The sequence below is a fragment of the Zootoca vivipara genome, chromosome 3, assembly GCF_963506605.1.
Source record: "Zootoca vivipara chromosome 3, rZooViv1.1, whole genome shotgun sequence".
In the NCBI taxonomy this organism is placed as follows: domain Eukaryota; kingdom Metazoa; phylum Chordata; class Lepidosauria; order Squamata; family Lacertidae; genus Zootoca; species Zootoca vivipara.
In genome coordinates this window covers 14,324,529-14,344,045 of record NC_083278.1, presented here as the reverse complement: position 1 = coordinate 14,344,045, position 19,517 = coordinate 14,324,529, and the positions used below count along the sequence as shown (strand labels likewise).

The window sequence follows — 19,517 nt, the reverse complement described above, 5'->3', positions numbered from 1 at the left end:
AGAATATTTGGTGTATCATTATTGACCATATTAAAAGTGAACATTAAGAACATAAACTACATTTGAAGAACATGTTCATGACGCTTTTGAGTAAGAGAATTTGTATGAGTTCACTGTATTAAATTGTGAGCCTGAGTCAATGGTGCCAGTTGCTAAGATTTAATTTTCAGAGTAGCAGCAACAAACAGATAACACGGTAATGTTAGCAAAACAATGAAAAGGTAAACAAACGTGAAGTGCAAATATTTAAATGTATATGCACCAACAACCTTCACATATACAAAGAGATTCAAAAATGTGTACAAAATCTCATGCTCGAAGTCTTAAAAGTCCAGTATAAAGTGCAGTAATCAAGTCTGATAACCAAGTCCGATAATAAAGTGCTACAATGTATCATGCGTACTTATCTCTTCCCATGCGTTCTTATCTCATCCGACGGGCGGCTAGCGTCTTCCCCGTTTCACAGGAATGGTTTCCTCAGGGGGCGGACTCTTTCAAAGGTTCATGTGTAAAAGCTTAACAAGACTACCGAAGCTCACAATTCTCAAAGAGATTTAATTTTCAACATTAATTACATGTACACCACACCCTCTGATCACATCTCTTCATTTCTTCCAAGCAAGTGCACATGCACACACACACACACACACACACACACACACACACCTTTTATGACGGTTCTGCATAACAGTTGGATCCAGTAGAATAATTCTGAGCCTCCAAAAGGAAGTGTGAAAAAGTGGAGCTTTGTGGGCACGGGGGAAGACCTGAAGGGTGCTACCGGTACTGTGTCCATGGGAATCACAGTGACCTCTGGCATGTTATTATACATACTGGATCAAGAAAGAGTGGGGTCTTTTTGGAGCCATAATCTTTACTTGCCAGCATGTTGCTGTTTCTCCTGCTGTATTTATCTGTATTTTCCACTTTGTCTTTCAAATCAGGGAAGGAATCTATGCATTTCTGCATTTTTATTATTACCAATTGTTAGATACTGCTTACTAATCCTATTACAGTTAATACCAAAATAGCAGCATCCTCTATCCTGAGCAGTCTGCTCAACCGAACAGCTGAATTTTTAACTGCTGTAAAGCTAATCTCCTTCGGTGATTTCAATCAGGTAAAAAATAAGACCTCATGTCTATTTAGACTACTGTGAAGTATTTCTAACTATCCTTTAAACACTGCAGAACAACACCGAATAGATAAATGTGGAAGATCTAGAGCAATTGCATTCCATTTACGGTAGTATCTCTTTCATTCCTATATTTAGTATAAATCAGGAAACTTCCTTAAGTATAAGAGTAAATATGAAATTTAACACAAATACTGTAAAGACACACACCCTAAGGTCTATTGAAACCAACAGAACAAGAACATAGTTAGGGAACAGTAATTTCTCTGAACTGCACCCACTTAAAGTGGTGAAAGGTATCCTAATGAAATTATGATACAATTTTATAAGGATGAAATGCAGGTGCAGCCAAAGAAACCTAAGAACTTTGTTATCTGTTTAAACAAGAATATGAGTCGACAGATGAATAAATAGGTGTGATTTTGATGTATGCCAGCTTGATATCCTTGCTAACCTTTTTCAGTGTCTGCACAATAGTTAGCAAGACTGAAAAAGTATGTGTCACACTCTTCATATGAGCATCTGCAATGTCACTGTTTCAAAGATCATTTCTATAGTATATAACTAGAGAGGTGTACTCAAAAGTTATTGACTATCGATTTACATGCAATAAACATGTGGGGTGAGGTATACAGACAACAGAAAATATATAATATGTAAACAAAATAAACCTCTGAACAGCCAAATTAAATACCTTTTATTCAATGGTACTTTTTGGATTGAAATTATGAATTCATTTCTTAAAGATCAGCTTTCATTTTATTAGGGTACATTTTCTCAGTCTTTAGATGTATGATTAGCTATGATACTATGTATATGATCATCATCATATCATTAATATATTGCAATTCAATCTTATTTTTGTTTCACTTCAGTATCATGCTCTCCTTCACTGCAAGCAAAGCAACAGTAGCTGAACTACAGAAAAAGCACAATCAGGACAAAATGCAGTATTAATCTGAAAAGTAGTTACTTGCATCTTCTAGTACCGCACCACAATTTAAAAGTATTTTTTCATTAACCAGTTACTAATACAGAAGTATATTAAGTATGATTTTATTACTTAATGCCCCGAAGCAAATCTACCAAATTCTTCTTGACGAATGATGCACCACTGAAATATGGCTATCGACAAACATGTCACACATAAATGCATTCTGTTAGTTTTTAGTTAGTTACTGTTTCCAAACTTTTACATTGCAATAGCATACAGTGTTCCCATCTTTCCTGATACAGATGGAGAGTAATTTGTTTAAAGTCGCACTCATGACCTAGGTGACTGACACCTTGAAATGTGTACCAGAGCAATCAGCAAAGAGATTTCACTTCCAGAAACTGATGGGAGGAAAGCAAGCATGCAGGAGACTCCATTAGGTACAGCTGCAAAATATCCAGAGATGCCAGCAGAAGACAAATTCGTGAGTTATCTGAAGGAAATACATTGTTTCCTGCCTACAAAAACATCAAAGGGAAATTTCATAGCTATCTTTGTTAGTGATTTCATTATAGGAAGCAACGTGTGCAAGAGTCCTACCATGAATGATCAGCAAAAAGACAAAACTCTCATTCTCCAAGAGCCCATGTCAAAATAAGGTACAAAAAGGTTGGATAGTTAGACATAGAATCATAGAGTTGGAAGAGACCATAAGGGCCATCCAGTCCAATCCCCTGCCGAGCAGGGAAAGTTCTGTAAGTTCACATCTTACAAAAGTTGTGGCATTTTCAAAATTGCCAGTTTTACAACTGCTGGGGTATTTATGGGGTGACTGCCCCCCCAATCCATCCACTTCCAATAATGTTCAAAGGTACATGGATAAAAAAGGATCTGTTGGGGAACAGTATGTAGGTCTGACTGACGTGGATGGGAGCTTGGGGGTTTGAAGCAGGAGAGAAGAATAGAGAGTTTCTGTTTGGATTTTCTAGGGATTTAATGTTATTTTTAAAAATGTTTTCATAAACGATAAAAATATATAAAAATTCCTAAAGTAAAAAATAATAGTTTACTTTGACATTGCTAAGGTGATAAATAACTTCTGAACTGATGTTCACAGTTCCAATTTAGTGCAAAGGATATTGTTATGGTTTGGGCCAGATTAAATGGTCAGATTTGGGATTGGCTTTATCTGAAAGAGTCAGATTGGATATTTTAAGAAGCAGGAAGGTGATCTGCATACGTGAGACCAGTTTGAACCATATGCTGGAGGGATCAGAAAAGGTATAAAATAAATCTAAACAAAGTCAGTCAGCCTGGAGTGTCTAGAATAGGGTTGCCATATTTCAAAAAGTAAAAATCAGGACACACACACCCGACTTGAGCTGTGTGTTGTTGTTTTTTAGGAAACCCCCTGACATCAGTTGGGAAAAATCCGGATGGATGGCAGCCCTAGTGTACAAGTCACTATCAGATACCACCTGTTTCATCCGGGTACCCCGTGATGCTATTATTCTCAGAAAGGGGTTTGCAGGAACTGCTACATGCTAAACATATTTAAAGTTCATAACATTGGCAGTTTTAGAAATACCATCAATCTTATAAGATTTCAATATACACATGCCTTCTGTCCCATATAATGGATATTATAATGGAAATATGAAGGCTCCTAGTCAGCTAAAGCTAAACACTTATTTCTTTCTCTCTTTTTTGCCAATGATTTCAGTTATTGGCTTTGGGTGGATCACATGGAACATAGACATGTGTGCACTAATCATGTAATGGTGAACACCAGTGAACACTCAGTTTCCAACAAATAAATGATATTCATGTGTGAAATAACCCCCCTTTTTCTCCTACAGGGACTCTTTATGATGGCAAGACAAACTGGAAATGGGTCAAGTAATAGCACCTCTCACTGCAATGCCAGATTTGCAAGATTTAATTTATCCCCAGAAAGCACATATCTGTCTTACAAAGATTTAGTTTGTATAATTGCCCTAAACAACTTATTCCATAAGGGTGATCTATAAAATGAATGAATGAATCTAATCTCAGTTTATTATTAAATAGGTTTAAAAAAACCAGAATATTGTCACACAGAAGAGGTTCTCACTTCCCCATAATTTTGGGTAGGACTGTCTATGCAAACTGCAAGGAGGAAGCTTCTCTTAGAACCAATTTAGGTAGTCTATCTGCAAGGCACAGGCTCAGTTGCACAAACAACTGCTCAAGTGAAATGCCTGCTTGTGAGTGCAGTGCAATCTCACAAATGAGCTAATGGACAGGCTGTCCCAATTAGATTTCCAGATATTTTCAGTGTATTGTGTTCTTATGAGACAATATGAAAAGGCCAAAGGGATCTCCTCAAAACCTAGGGAAAGAATGGTCTACAATTCCACTCTGTCAGATATGTATTCCTGGGGTTTCTGACAAAAAAAAATGTAAGTGTAATTTGCTGCATGGTTCATAGGGTTTACCCTTAGGGGAAATTTCAGTTATCTGCTTTGTCCTCAGGCAGGTAATAAAGCTTATCAAAGGACCGCTGGCAGATGTCTGATTTCTTCTATGCCACACTGACAAACTTTAGCAGCCATGTCAAGTCACAGGAGGGGGGAAATGCCCCCAGGTCAAATATTTTATGCAGTCAATTCATTTTTAGCAACAGTCTGTGTCTAGGCAATATACTCATACCTACCAGCAAAAAGAAAGTACCAGTAAGAAAGAAACATCAAGACACTTAATTGATGGATATAATGAAATTAATTAAGACCTGAAAAGTGAAATACGAAGAATACTGATCAATTCTTTTAAAAAATTGTTTCCCAAAATTCTCCTTAATAAAGCATTCAAATTATAAATTACCAAAAGAACGGCTTTCAGAACACAGCTGGTATTATGACTCTATTCTGGAGATTGCTAAAATATAAAACTGGACTGGGACACCTCTCACAAGAGGTAGTGGTGACCACCATCTTGGATGGCAATAAAAAGGATTAGACAAATTCATTGAGGATTAGATTATCAGTGGCTCCCACCTATTATGGCTATATTTTACCTCTACTGTCAGAGGAAATATGAGAATCACTATTAAGAGAGAGTACTGTTACACTCATGCGCTGGTTTCATTGTCTTAACAAGCTTATTAAGTATCCAAATAATGATAGGAGTCAAGGTTAAAATGTAGACATATGGGTCATGACCTAGTCAAAACTTATGTCCCACTGATCTCAATCAGAGGATTAAACATGTCCTTAGATCTCTGGCATTGAAATAAATAGGACTTCAAACTGATTAGCTTTGGTATATTGTTGTGCCCATATTGTTTAATTCTTTGGATATGAAAAGGTTCAGGGGGAAAGCTTAGCTAGGAGAAAGGTATACTGCCTCTGCTTTTAACTGGCAGGAAATGGTTGCAGTACCTCTAGGGGGGGAAACTGCTGTTAAACTAGGAAAATGTGACAAAAAACCTTACTGTCAATCTGAAGTAAAAATGATCAGGATTTGTGGGTAATGACTGAAGTGCTCTTTAGCAAGATGAAAGTACCAAGTACCTATGCAAATCCAATCCAAGCTCTCTGAGGAATAAAATTCAACTCATCTCACTTACTGTAAGAATGAGGAGCATCATACAATTGCCCCAAAGGTAGGAATAAATGTTTAAAAATATTAGATATAAATAAATACTGTGTAGCCTACCAGAATTAATCTGAGCTTTCTGGTGTTTCGAGTCTTATTTGTTACGACATTTTCTTTGCCCCTCATTAGTTCTCACATACTTTCAAATTGCTACACCATTAGAACCAAAAGGACCACATGGCAGATATAGGCTGGCAAATATCTTACATAACATAGCATTTGATAATGCTGTGAGATATATGGCACATTTAAGACACAGACATTCCCAACATCACATCTTTCTGTTACATCCTGACCTGTCAAAACTCAGAGCATATCAAAAAGAAATGGAAAGGGGGGGAGGGGAGTTAATTAATCAAAGACACATCACTTCCACAGAAAACTAAGTAACCAGATTTCGAGAAGGAAATAGGATGGCTTATGCATCCAGTGCCAGCTCAGTTACTGACACCCTTCTCCTGCTTCCAGAGGCAGCTTCAGGGCTGCAGGGGCAGAGAGCATTGCATTTGATGCACTATCCCCCATCCCATAATAAAAGTAATAGTAACCTCATCCACAAATAAGGTTAGGTTTGTACCTAAAATATTATTTCCATCTCGATGCAACAAATGCATTTGAAGACCGACCCAGCACATATTGATCTCAAAATGGTCAATCTTCAATGCTGCCAATCATACAAGTACAATGCTTAGAATGATTCCAACACTAAAAGCATCAAGTGACCCTTTAGCTTTTAAAATGGTTTCCCCCTTTCCATCTGCAGAAGATCATCAAACCCTTATAACTATATAGCCGAGGCAGAAGCTTATAAAATGTGACTACTGCTTTCGTATTTATAACATATCTATCAGAGACTCTCTATTTCCTCCATATCCCACCCCATACATTCCACACCCATAGGAGCATAATTCCCCCCCTCAAAAAAACTGTTATATATACTTTGCAAAGCTTTTAATACAAAAAGCAAGATAAGGGAAAGGAAGTAGAGAAGTATATGTTAGAATTTCTCTAAGCAGTAAGAGAAATGCATTATCACATGTCAAGTTATTTTGCCTCTCACCAGTTCAGAGCAAGTAAAGCACAAAAAAACCTTAAGTATCAGTTGAGATTCTTGAAATAACTTACAATACATCTAAATCAGAAACAACCATTGATGACAAATTATTCATAAGCCCAACACACCTACCCACTGACCCTTCAACTTCTTCTTCCCCAAACTGAATTCTTCCGGTATGAAATGAACCTTCAACAAAGTAGGCATTTTGCATTTATGTTGGGGATTAGTCAGATTATAGTGATACCAACCTATGAGTTATTTTACATAAATTACCATACTAAAAAACAACTCCTAGCCTCTGCTAGACAGGATGTATAGTGATTATCTATATTGTAAAAATTGGAGATGTTTACATTTTTGGCATGTGGTCAAATTTTTGACTGTTTATTCAGTCTGAATGTTCTGTTGATTGAGATTTATTTATAAAAAAATACTTTTTGTTTCTTGCAACGCTTAGGAGAAAAGAGGCCAAACTTACCACCGCCACCTCCGAGAAGACTTGAATTAGCTGTGGAAGAACAAGAGAACCAAGAATTACATCAGAGCAAGCTTTGCTTGTTTTTTTAATATTCTCTAACAATACAAAAACAAAAATAAAGCCAGTCCACCTTCTCCGTTAACACAAGAACTTTAGGCTAAGTTTAAATTAAACATTACATACAAAACAATATGCAGCTTCTATTTCTATGTAGACAAAAATGAAATAACAGTACAGTCACAGATTTAGTTGTCAAGGCAAGGCCCATGAACCTGTGTGGGGAAGAATGCATAGAATGCCATTTCTTGCATAAGTAAAGACCTATCCAGATCTTTCCCACTGTTGCTAAAATCCCCCAGTGCCTGTGCTGAGTCTGGCATTGTAACCTTCAGGTGTAAAGTTAAACGTTGAGTGAACCTCCTGGAAGAATTCTGAGCATTTGACTTTAATGCTCAGGAGGCACAGTTGATTTTGTGGGTGAGCACAAGGCTGCTTACCCACCTCTAAATTAAACTTGAGTTAAATTTTCCATATCACCTGTTTCTCAGCAGGAGTCCCAGGAGTTCAGAGCGTCACAGTTAATCACCAGAAGAAATATTCTATCCATGACACCTGAAGAGACTGATTTATCCGTGCTGCCTCCTCTAACTCCATTGCATTCTGTCTTGCTATTTATTGTGAAATTGTAAACTGTTTGTTGTAAGTTGCCTAGAGCGATTGGGTATGCGTCAGAAAGGGTAAAAATTATTGTTACATAAATAAACAATCAAGCAAATATGTTTACTGCTGATAAGCCTACTAAAGATTTCTACTTTAAGTAACGCATGTAAAATCATATCCATGAGCACACAAACAAACCAAAATCCACATTACTATCACAGCAGATGAATTTGTTAAGATATTACTTTCACCTCTGTATAATCAATCAACATTTGTTTAAACATTACAACAGAAGAAAACTAGAAACCAAAGGAGGAGAGTACTAAATCCCCCCAAAATGTCATCTAAATCCATCATTCTGCCAATGCAGTATCTCTCCCTCAAGTACATGGGAGTTTTTGCTTATTTCATCTCAAACTCTAGTCCTTGAAATCAGCTCACAAAACCCCTCACACTGAGACCAAACTGTCAATTTTAAAATGTGACAACAGAGAAGCACACGGGGTCTCCTTGCACATTATCTTGCACTCAACATTTTGTACATATGAATTTTGTACATACGAACATGCACATATATCTCTGTTACATGTTCACTAGGCATTTTACATATATCAAGGACTAAAAAATTTTAATTGCAGATTTACTGAACCCAAAATAGTAACTGCCTCCTGCTTACATACTGATAACCTCCAATGCATAACACAAGAAGTAACACAGCATAAAAGCACTCTTTCTCATGCACCAGCGACAGTTAGTTACCTTTGTTGTAGGAGAAAAGAGGCTTTTAAATGCTTAAAGGCATGAATTGAACACAGAAAGGTATGCCTGCTCTTGCATCAGGGAGGATCACCACAGAAGAGGAAGAACGTGTTTCAGATAACTCTTGTTCCCGCCCTCCCACAATCATCTTTTTTGAGGAAAGCACCTGAATCATGATTAAGTGATATCCACATGCACAGATGTAAAAGGAAAAGAGGTAAAGGACCCCTGGACAGTTAAGTTCAGTCAAAGGCGACTATGGGGTTGAGGTGCTCGTCTCACTTCAGGGCGAGGGAGCAGGTGTTCATCCACAGAGAGCTTTCCGGGTCATGTGGCCAGCATGACAAAACCGCTTCAGGTGCAATGGAACACCATGGTGGAAACCAGAGCACACGGAAACATCATTTACCTTCCCACCACAATGAGGGGCAGATGGGGCTCGTACACCTGAGAAGGTAGCCCATCTAGCAAAAAGAAAACTCTGATCCTAAACCTCCATTGCTTTGCGGAATATCTTCAGGAGAAGAATAGGCTAAGGAGTAAACCCTACACAAATCCAGAGTGAATGGCTGGATGGCGCCTTTGTACACCTCCTTCCAGCAGCTCCTGGCAAGCTGGTGCCAACCGTATTGGTTTGCTTTCCTTTGGACCACCTCAGCGAAGTGTCTTGTCATCTGGGCAGCCCAGGACCTCCATACACACTGCCAAGGCTTGCACCCTGGGGAGGTCACTTCGGTGTTGCTAACACAGCGGTTTCATTTCACCCCCGGTGGCAGACTCCATTGTCTCTCAAGACAGATGGATGCCAACAAAAAACACCACTCTGAAACCTTAACATTGTAAAATGAGGTATATAAATCATAGAATAATAGAGTTGGAAGAGACCACAAGGGCCATCCAGTCCAACCCCCTGCCAAGCAGAAAACACCATCAAAGCATTCTTGACATATGCCTGTCAAGCCTCTGCTTAAAGACCTCCAAAGAAGGAGACTCCACCACACTCCTTGGTAGCAAATTCCACTGCCGAACAGCTCTTACTGTCAGGAAGTTCTTCCTAATGTTTAGGTGGAATCTTCTTTCTTGTAGTTTGAATCCATTGCTCCGTGTCCGCTTCTCTGGAGCAGCAGAAAACAACCTTTCTCCCTCCTCTATATGACATCCTTTTATATATTTGAACATGGCTATCATATCACCCCTCAACCTTCTCTTCTCCAGGCTAAACATACCCAGCTCCCTAAGCCGTTCCTCATAAGGCATCATTTCCAGGCCTTTGACCATTTTGGTTGCCCTCTTCTAGACACGTTCCAGCTTGTCAGTATCCTTCTTGAACTGTGGTGCCCAGAACTGGACACAGTACTCCAGGTGAGGTTTGACCAGAGCAGAATACAGTGGTACTATTACTTCCCTTGATCTAGATGCTATACTCCTATTGATGCAGCCCAGAATTGCATTGGCTTTTTAAGCTGCTACATCACACTGTTGACTCATGTCAAGTTTGTGGTCTACCAAGACTCCTAGATCCTTTTCACATGTACTGCTCTCAAGTCAGGTGTCTCCCATCCTGTATTTGTGCCTTTCATATATATTTTTGCCCAAGTGTAGTACTTTACATTTCTCCTTGTTAAAATTCATCTTGTTTGCTTTGGCCCAGTTGTCTAATCTGTTAAGGTCATTTTGAAGTGTGATCCTGTCCTCTGGGGTATTAGCCACCCCTCCCAATTTGGTGTCATCTGCAAACTTGCTCAGGATGCCCTCAAGCCCATCATCCAAGTCATTGATAAAGATGTTGAATAAGACTGGGCCCAAGACAGAACCCTGTGGCACCCCACTAGTCACTACTCTCCAGGATGAGGAGGAGCCATTGATGAGCACCGTTTGGGTTCGGTCAGTCAGCCAGTTACAAATCCACTGAATGGTAGCATTTTCTAGCCCGCATTTTACCAGCTTCTTTACAAGAAGCTCACAGACCGTTTGCTTAATGATCTGCTCTAAAATCTTTCCTGGTATTGATGTCAGGCTGACTGGGCAGTAATTGTTTGGGTCCTCTCTTTCCCCCTTTTTGAAAATATGGGGAAATGTTTTAAATAAAATGTTTTAAATAAAAATGCATACTAAAAATAAAAACAACAGGCATAAGGGGGGGATTTAAATCTATGTACAAACCATTAATTAACATGATGTAGCTGTGAAAATGCCTATAGGAGAAAGATTCAGTAAAGAGGAGAAGAAGAGTTTGGATTTGATATCCCACTTTATCACTACCCTAAGGAGTCTCAAAGCAGCTAACAATCTCCTTTCTCTTCCTCCCCCACAACAAACACTCTGTGAGGTGAGGCTGAGAGGCTTCAGAGAAGTGTGACTAGCCCAAGGTCATCCAGCAGCTGCATGTGGAGGAGCGGGGAATCCAACCTGGTTCACCAGATTATGAGTCTACCGCTCTTAACCACTACACCACACTGACAGCACAGTCCAATCCCAAGACCCACCAGAATGAGAAAATCAATTTTATTATTCAGTAGAGGATGAGACTCAATCTCAGGATTATGGGTTCAGGATTATTGGGGAAAAGATTCCTCCATTGCAGGGGGTTGGACTAGATGATTCTCATGGTCTCTTCCAACTCTGATTCTATGAATTTCATTCTCCCGAGGGAGGGGGAATTATTGGTGGCTGGAAGTGCAAACTCTTGTGCAAGCTAGCTGGGTATAGGAGGCATTAAGAATGGGGATGTGCACCTGTATACCTAATCCCACTGAAAATCTGGGTTCAATATGGGGTACAGGGGTACCTCGGTTTAAGTACTCAATTGGTTCCGGGGAGCCATTTGCTCCCCGAAAGGTACTTAAACCGAGCGTCATTTCCGCGTGTGTGCGAAGTACAGATCACTTCTGTACATACGCAGGCCGCGGAACCGGAAGTAAACACTTCCGGGTCCGCGGAGTACTCAAACTGAAAGTTCTCAAACCGCAGCAGACTTAAACCGAGGTATGACTGTATATATTTGGATGCTCACCCAGATTAGCAACCCACTTAAAGTAGTGAGCAGCATCTGCATTTGGGGGCCCATCTGATTTACAACTGCAGTTCCTAAAAGCAAGGATTTCAGTTTCCATAGTTATTTTGAGATCATGGGGCAGAAAAAGTAGGAAATTCCACAGAAATAAAGAGATGTTCTGCATATCCCTAGGTAACAATGATTAGCAAGAGCACAAGGGAAGGAGATGGGGGTTAGTAGCAAGCACCAGGATTTCAGCTGCTGGGAGCCTAAAAGGACTGAAATAGACTCCTGTCAGCCTCACAAAAGCCATTGCCTTAAGCAGAATTCAAGCTACAATTCTTCATATACACATGCGCCTCATGCCAATTCTTCACTTCGCTATTAGCTAATATATGTGAGCTGAATATTTTAATCCTGAATAGCTTCAAACACTGGATTGCTGCTTGATTGCATGACACTGTCTGGAAAGGTGGGAAACTCCATCAGTTAAATGATTTGGTTCAAAAGTTTCCAAATTCCACATTCACAATCACATCTTTTGCATTATGTACAGTACTTAGATATGTGGAGAATAAAAATCATTATTCTAAAATGTACATAAAATTTTCTCACAATAAAATGCAACTTGCCAATATTGTGTGGTTTGTTTAGTGTGAAGCACTCTACAGTGGTACCTTGGGTTACAGACGCTTCAGGTTACAGACTCTGCTAACCCATAAATAGTACCTCGGGTTTAGAACTTTGCTTCAGGATGAGAACAGAAATTGTGTGGTGGTGGCGCGGCAGCAGCAGGAGGCCCCATTAGCTAAAGTGGTACCTCAGGTTAAGAACAGTTTCAGGTTAAGAACGGACCTCCGGAACGAATTAAGTTCTTAACCCGAGGTACCACTGTATTTCTACAGCATCTCTAGAGATAACATGTTTGTAACAATGTAAACAATTTAAATGAGCGGCATTGATGACATTCTCTGAAAAACAGACATTTATCCACTTTAAAAATGCTAATTTTTTCTGGATCATCTATTCAGCAGGCAGTAATGGGTTTGATGAGGAACAAAAAATCCTGTTATGTCATGCAGCTGAGCATCTGTTGCTGTAATAAAATATACTTTAACACTCAGTTCACATTTTTGTATTGATCTGAGTGCCACATACTGAAAAACAAATATTTTGTTAACTGCAAAATACACACACATAGATACACATCTCTCTCTCTCTCTCTCTCTCTCTCTCTCTCTCTCTCTCTCTCTCTCTCTCTCTCTCTCTCTCTCTCACACACACACTTTCAACCCTTAAATCTGGAGTTAGTTGAGAAAAGGAATGCATTCTTTAACCAGGGACACTTTTCTTTACATCAATAAAACATCACAGAAGGTGACAGCTGGTGAGCAGGATACCAGCAATTTACAATACAGGCAGCTACATTGCTTCTCACATGTTTCAGGAGATGTCTTTACCTGTCAATGCTATTTTGTTTGATCTGCTGTTCTCATACACACACACACACACACCAAGAACAAGGTAGCAGTGATGAGAGCAAGGAGCTCTTCTGAGTGCTGCATAAAGATAGAAGTCAAAATACTTTACATGAACTAACCATATTTCATAAATATACAGTGGTACCTCGACTTCCGAATGCCTCGACTTCCGAAGGTTTCGACTTACGAAACCGGCAAACCTGGAAGTTTCAGGTTAAGTACAGTGGTACCTTGGTTTACAAACACAATTGGTTCCGGAAGTCTGTACTTAACCTGAAGCGTACTTAACCTGAAGCGAACTTTCCCATTGAAAGTAATGGAAAGTGGATTAATCCGTCCCAGACGGGTCTGCGGAGTACTCAACCTGAAGCGTACTTAACCCGTGGTATGAGTGTAATTGGTTCCGGAGGTCCGTACTTAACCTGAAGCGTACTTAACCTGAAGCGAACTTTCCCATTGAAAGTAATGGAAAGTGGATTAATCCGTTCTAGACAGGTCCGCGGAGTACGTAAACTGAAAATAAGATAAGATATCTTTATTGTCATTGTCCCCTTGCGGGACAACGAAATTACTCGGTTGCTACATCCACTCAGATAAAGCATTCCGCATAATCCAAAATTACAAAACCTAATTAAAAACAGTAAATATAATACAAAATAACAAGTAAAATAAGATGACTTCAAAGTCCAGGCTTTCCATTTAAGGCCAAAATCGCTCTAGAGAAGAAACTGTTCCTGAGACGGCTCATTCTTGCCTGCATTGTTCTAGATCTCCGTCCCGATGGCAGGAGCTCAAAGAAATGGTCAATACTCAAAATACTCAAACCGAGGCGTACTTAAACTGAGGTATGACGGTACAGACTTCCGGAACCAATTGTACCACTGTACATTTAACTGCATTCCTTAGCACCTCCACCTTTTTATATTCTTGTTCTCCTCCCTCCCTCCCTCCCTCCCTCCCTCTCTCTCTCTCTCCACACACACACACACACAGGAAAAAATAGAGTCAGAGTCAGTCCTGCCACAGAAGTACCCATCAGATCTACACACTGCCACTGGCCTTGATGAGCCATGGGATCCAGACATCCCTGTCCCATGACCAGATGTCTCCAAACCAGCTACATGGGTTTCTGGCTATCTCTCAAATCCCAAGTCCCATCTCCCCCAGGGCCACAAGAGCAGAGAAGATGTCAAGCCAGACATGAGTTTCAGGGCAGCTGCTAATGTACGTGGCTCTCTGCACGAGACAACTTGGGAAGAGGGAGAGGCAGGTGCATGGAAGAACCTGTCTGAATCAAGGTCTGGCTGAGTGGGGGGGGGTGCATTTGCCAAGTCATATGACATGATGTGCAAATATGGATGAACCAGATTCTCTTTCATGGTGGCAATTAACAGGGCTGAAAAACACCCTGTGCGTGCATCTACTTTTACTCTATAAAAGTAAGGTTCCTTACCAATCTTCACACACCTTTGGAAATACCCTAAAAGCATTTACTATATGCACATCAGTTCCCAAACATGGAATATTGGAATACCCATCTGTACACTCATTATGAATATAAAGTGTTGAGCAGAAAGCTGGGCTCGAGAATTAAAAGGAAATCATCAATCATAGACACTGACTAAGCACTGAACACTGATTAACCATGTACCTGATGCATAACCCTCCTAAATTATGCTGTACACAGACAATACCTCATGCTGACTCTCTGATGAGACTAGGTGACATTGTCAGCAATTCTATGTGAACTCTCCCTTTTCTTCAGGATGTGTCCCATTGTTAACAACTATTGCATGGCTCTATTCATTCCCATATTATGACTTTGCATGTAAATATTTCTATGGCTTGTTCCACAAAAGCAAGATTACTGACATTTCCTCAGCAGGGACATTGCTTGGGTACATAATAATGTGCATTTTATTATATTTCCAAACACTATCAGAAATATTGAGTTTATATAGTGCTCTTGCATGCTCAAAGTGCTTCACACAGAATACCTTGTTGCAATCATTTTAAGGTCAGTATTATCAGCTGCAGATTATAATTGGGGAGGGGGAGCATGAGGCCAAGGAAACAGTGGCTTGCTTAAGGCTACCTAGTGAGTGCAAGGCTCATGAGATGAGATTCAAACTAAGCAGTTCTTAATTCACATCTTGATGTTCATAATAGCAAGATATATGCCATCATGTACTATTTTCCATTGCATATAAATGGTACATCCAATGAAGTCAAATGCTTTGAACCAGATGTTTGATGGATAAACAAGTCCAATATTCATTTATTCACTTATAATGGAGAGTTACCATGATCTTCTTTACATTCCTGCAGATAAAAAAATGGCAGATACTAGGGACATGGCCAGGGCTGGCCCAATACATTTTGCTGCAGTACCAGATGGTACCCGCCAGATTCTTAATACAAAAGCCAATCAGACTGGTTGCTGAATGTTACAGTCAAATTTTGGTTTGTGACCGCCTCTGTTTGTGACCGCTTCGGTTTCCGATCACCGCGGACCTGGAAGCGTTTACATCCAGTTTCCGCGGTGCTTGGATGAGCAGAAGCAATTTGTGCAGCGCGCACATGCGCAGAAGTGATCTGCACAGCGCATGTGTGCGCAGAAGCGCTCTATCGGCACTTCGCACACACGCAGAAGCATGCATCAGGGAGCGACCGATTCAGGGAGCGACCGGCTCCGTGGAACGGATTGCGGTCGCAAACCGAGGTATGACTGTACTTCAATGCTTGTAGGGGAAGCAGGCTCATTTGGGAGGTATAGTTTTGTCCTCCAAAACTATGCTACTAACTCATACCTCACAGCAGTGCTCTCTCTCTCTCTCTCTCTCTCTCTCTCTCTCTCTCTCTCTCTCTCTCTGCCTAATGATAGGACCAGTCCTGGGCAGTACAGTGGAACCCCGGTTTATGAACACCTCGGTTTACGAATTTTTGGTTTACGAACGCCGCGGACCCATCTGGAACGGATTAATTCACTTTCCATTACTTTCAATGGGAAAGTTCGCTTCAGTTTATGAACGCTTCAGTTTATGAACAGACTTCCGGAACCAATTACACCCATGCTTCGGATTAAGTACGCTTCAGGTTGAGTACTCCGAGGACCCGTCTGGAACGGATTAATCCACTTTCCATTACTTTCAATGGGAAAGTTCGCTTCAGTTTATGAACGCTTCAGTTTATGACTTCCGGAACCAATTGTGTTCATAAACCGAGGTACCACTGTACTGCTAAAACCCAGCAGCTCCCATATCTTGCATTTAGCAATGCATAAATATTTGAAACAATGTCATTAAGAAAATGCAGATGCAGCCATGGCGACATTTATGGAAAGGGTTCATAAAAATGACAGACAGAAAACTCATCAGAAGTGACAGGTATGGAAACAATATACAGAGACAATTAGTCATCAGCTTTGGCAGAACCTAACACTTGGCTAGACAGACCTTCCAACTAGAACATGTCAATTCTAAAGTCTTTGGCTGACACTGCAATCCAATTTCTTGGAAGTAATTATGAGGAAGTTCAACTGTGTAACATGCAATAACCAAGCCCAAACACATGAGTAATAGTTTGGGTTAAGAATACGCTGACCAGCATAGGATGGAAAAAAATAAACAGCAGCTACTGTTGAGATGTGTCCCCCAATGAACTAAAACACCCAAGTGAAGGTTTAAAACAAAACAAAGCCCCGGGAGAGAACATGACGCCTCCAGAGCTCTTCATGACTTACTCAGAATGGTGGTTACCTATTTTGGCCAGACTATTTATACATATAAAAAACATAGCTGGAAGACAAATATCATTGTTCCAATCTTCAAGAAAAGGGACAGATCTCTACCACAATATTACTTCCCCATCAGCCTGCTAGGTATCCCTTCAAAGCGATATCTAGAATTTCCAAATAAAGTTAACTGACCGGCTACATACAAATAAAATTCTGCACGGAAAACAAGCAGCGTTTAGAGAAGGATTCAGCACCATCAACCAATGCTTCCTGCTAAATCCTATCATCAGAAAGTATACTAGAATTAAAAAGTGTAAGTTGTTTGTTTGTTTGTTTGTCTTTGACTCCATTAATCATAGCAGATTGTAGGAGAAACTCCTAAACACCAATATAGAACACAGACTCCTCCTGTTGATCTGAGAGCTGTACAGCGATACCGACACGATGATTCACAAAAGGTGGGAAACCCACCTTTAGCCAGTGCTAAAATATCTGGCAGTAAAGTGATCCCTCAAATGCTTTATGGTGTTAAGGATGAGAGTGCTATTAAAGGGTTAGAAATGGTGCAAAACTAATTTCTCAAGAGACTTGTTTTCCCTATCCAAGCAAACAGCAGCTGCACTCTTACACATGGAAGCTTGATGGCCAACGTTAATTGCAAGAGTGGACTGTATTGCAAGAGTGGACTGTATTGCAAGAGTGGACTGTACCAGACTGTACCAGACTGTAATTGCAAGAGTGGACTGTACCAGATTTAATTACCTGAAAAGATAGTCCTCCATGCCATGTGAGCACTTGCCAGCCCTGTGTTATGCAGAATTGGAGAAAAGCTGATGGTGGAACTCTAACATCCAATGTTACTTGAACTCTTATTTTTTTCCACAAGCTAGAGGAGATTATATCCACAGACAAATGCCAGTAAGGGATTGGTGTCACTGGACAGAATTACTACATGATCTGCAAGTGATCAAATCCTCCAAATGCTCTCCCTGGTTCCCCCTTCTAAAAACAATCCATTTTAGAGCCAGTTATAAGTCGAATCCCTGGCCAGCTTTTACTGAGCTGTATTTTCAAGCTATGCCCTCTACCATCCTAGACAGACAATATAACAGGGTACCATACGAAGACAAACTCTGTATATATGGGCAACTGCGAGTGAAAGACATCTTGCACTATTTACTATATTGCACTATACATTGGACCCAGGAGGCGATTTCTCTCCCCAGCAGAGAAGGTCCTATGGCTTCTTAGCAATGTAAATGGCAGCCAAAAAGATCAGAAAGAAGACCCTGGACAATATACCGGTAGCAATGAACTGTAAGGGATACTCAAGAGATCTAAATAAAGACTATTATTTGTGGCATGGCATCCCTTTTGCTTGCATTTATTTTTGATTCAGATTTGTCATGGTCAATGGCTAGCACAATAAAGTTATTTGGAACCTTAGCAATAACAAACATTGCTGAGATCCATTTATAAGAACTGAAAAAAAGATCCACAGTGAGAGTTTTCTAAGTCAGGGTGGTTCAACATGTAGCCTCAGCAACATTTGTTCCCCACTATGAAGTAACAAGGCATTGTGCGACCTTGGGGTTCCATGTTGAAGTACTCTTGCAGCCCACTTGGTATGAAAAGTTGGACCACCCTGATCTAAGTAGTAAAAAGTATCTCCTTTCAGATAAAAGATCTCATTCTAGCTAAATTAGAACAGTGAACATTCTCTGATCCAGTAGGTGACGTTAAATGATGATAAAATGATAAAAAGAGAAACGGGCATAACTAATCAACGTAAATATATAAGGAACCATACAGCAAAGTGCAATGTTCCCCACAGAGTAAGTCTATAGAAGGAAAAACTTTTTTATGGCAAATGTATCCACTGTAGAAATAGGCAATAGTTATCTTACAAAACAGTAACAACAAAAAATAAACACATACGATAACAGGTATGCAATACACCAATTTATCAGTAACTCTTCTCACTCAGGTACCGTACTTTTGGCATGAATGAGTTGTCTCCAAGAACAAGGACAACTCCTATCAATTTTGGTGAAGCTTGCACAGATGTACCCAAAGGATGGGACCAGTAATGACTTCACATTCTCAGGGTTTTTCTTACAGCTTCTTAATCACAAAAGATGACTTAAATCAATCAATCAATCATGTTTAGGTTTAATGGAAATTAAGTAAGTTTGATGTCTTCCAGACAAAGGCACAAAAAGGGCAGAGGGGGAAATCAAGGGCAAAATATCAAATTTGCTCAACGATGCTGATATAAATATAAAAAGACATGAATAAAAAGTTAACACCAGAATTTCTTATAACCTCTTTTTAAAAATCATAAATGACTGAAAATTGCATTTACACATATATCAGAAGACATTTAGAAGAGAAATACCTTTAAAAGTAACATATATGCAACTGATAAAATATATGCTATAGTGAAATTGTCTTCTCATTATCATTTTACAGCAGTTGATCTTCGGCTTCAAAAGTTAAAGCCAACATGTCATACTTTCACCTGAGCTTATAGTAATCTATTTTCTATCATGATTATATTTGATAGTGTTTGTTATATAAAACTAAACTAATAAGCACAAAACGAATATACAACAAACAAACAAACCCAGTTGTGTCCCACTTAAT

At 39.7% G+C, this 19,517-nt stretch overlaps 1 protein-coding gene across 2 annotated transcripts in view; it reads right to left on the bottom strand.

Moving 5' to 3' along the window:
- The window catches only part of MACROD2 (mono-ADP ribosylhydrolase 2), an 898,190-nt gene that overhangs the window by 748,319 nt on the left and 130,354 nt on the right, over nt 1–19,517 (bottom strand). For both annotated transcript variants that reach the window (XM_035110056.2, XM_035110055.2), the window contains exon 4: nt 7,241–7,270. In XM_035110056.2, the coding sequence (XP_034965947.2) occupies nt 7,241–7,270 (30 nt within the window). The remainder of the gene's footprint in view (nt 1–7,240; nt 7,271–19,517) is intronic.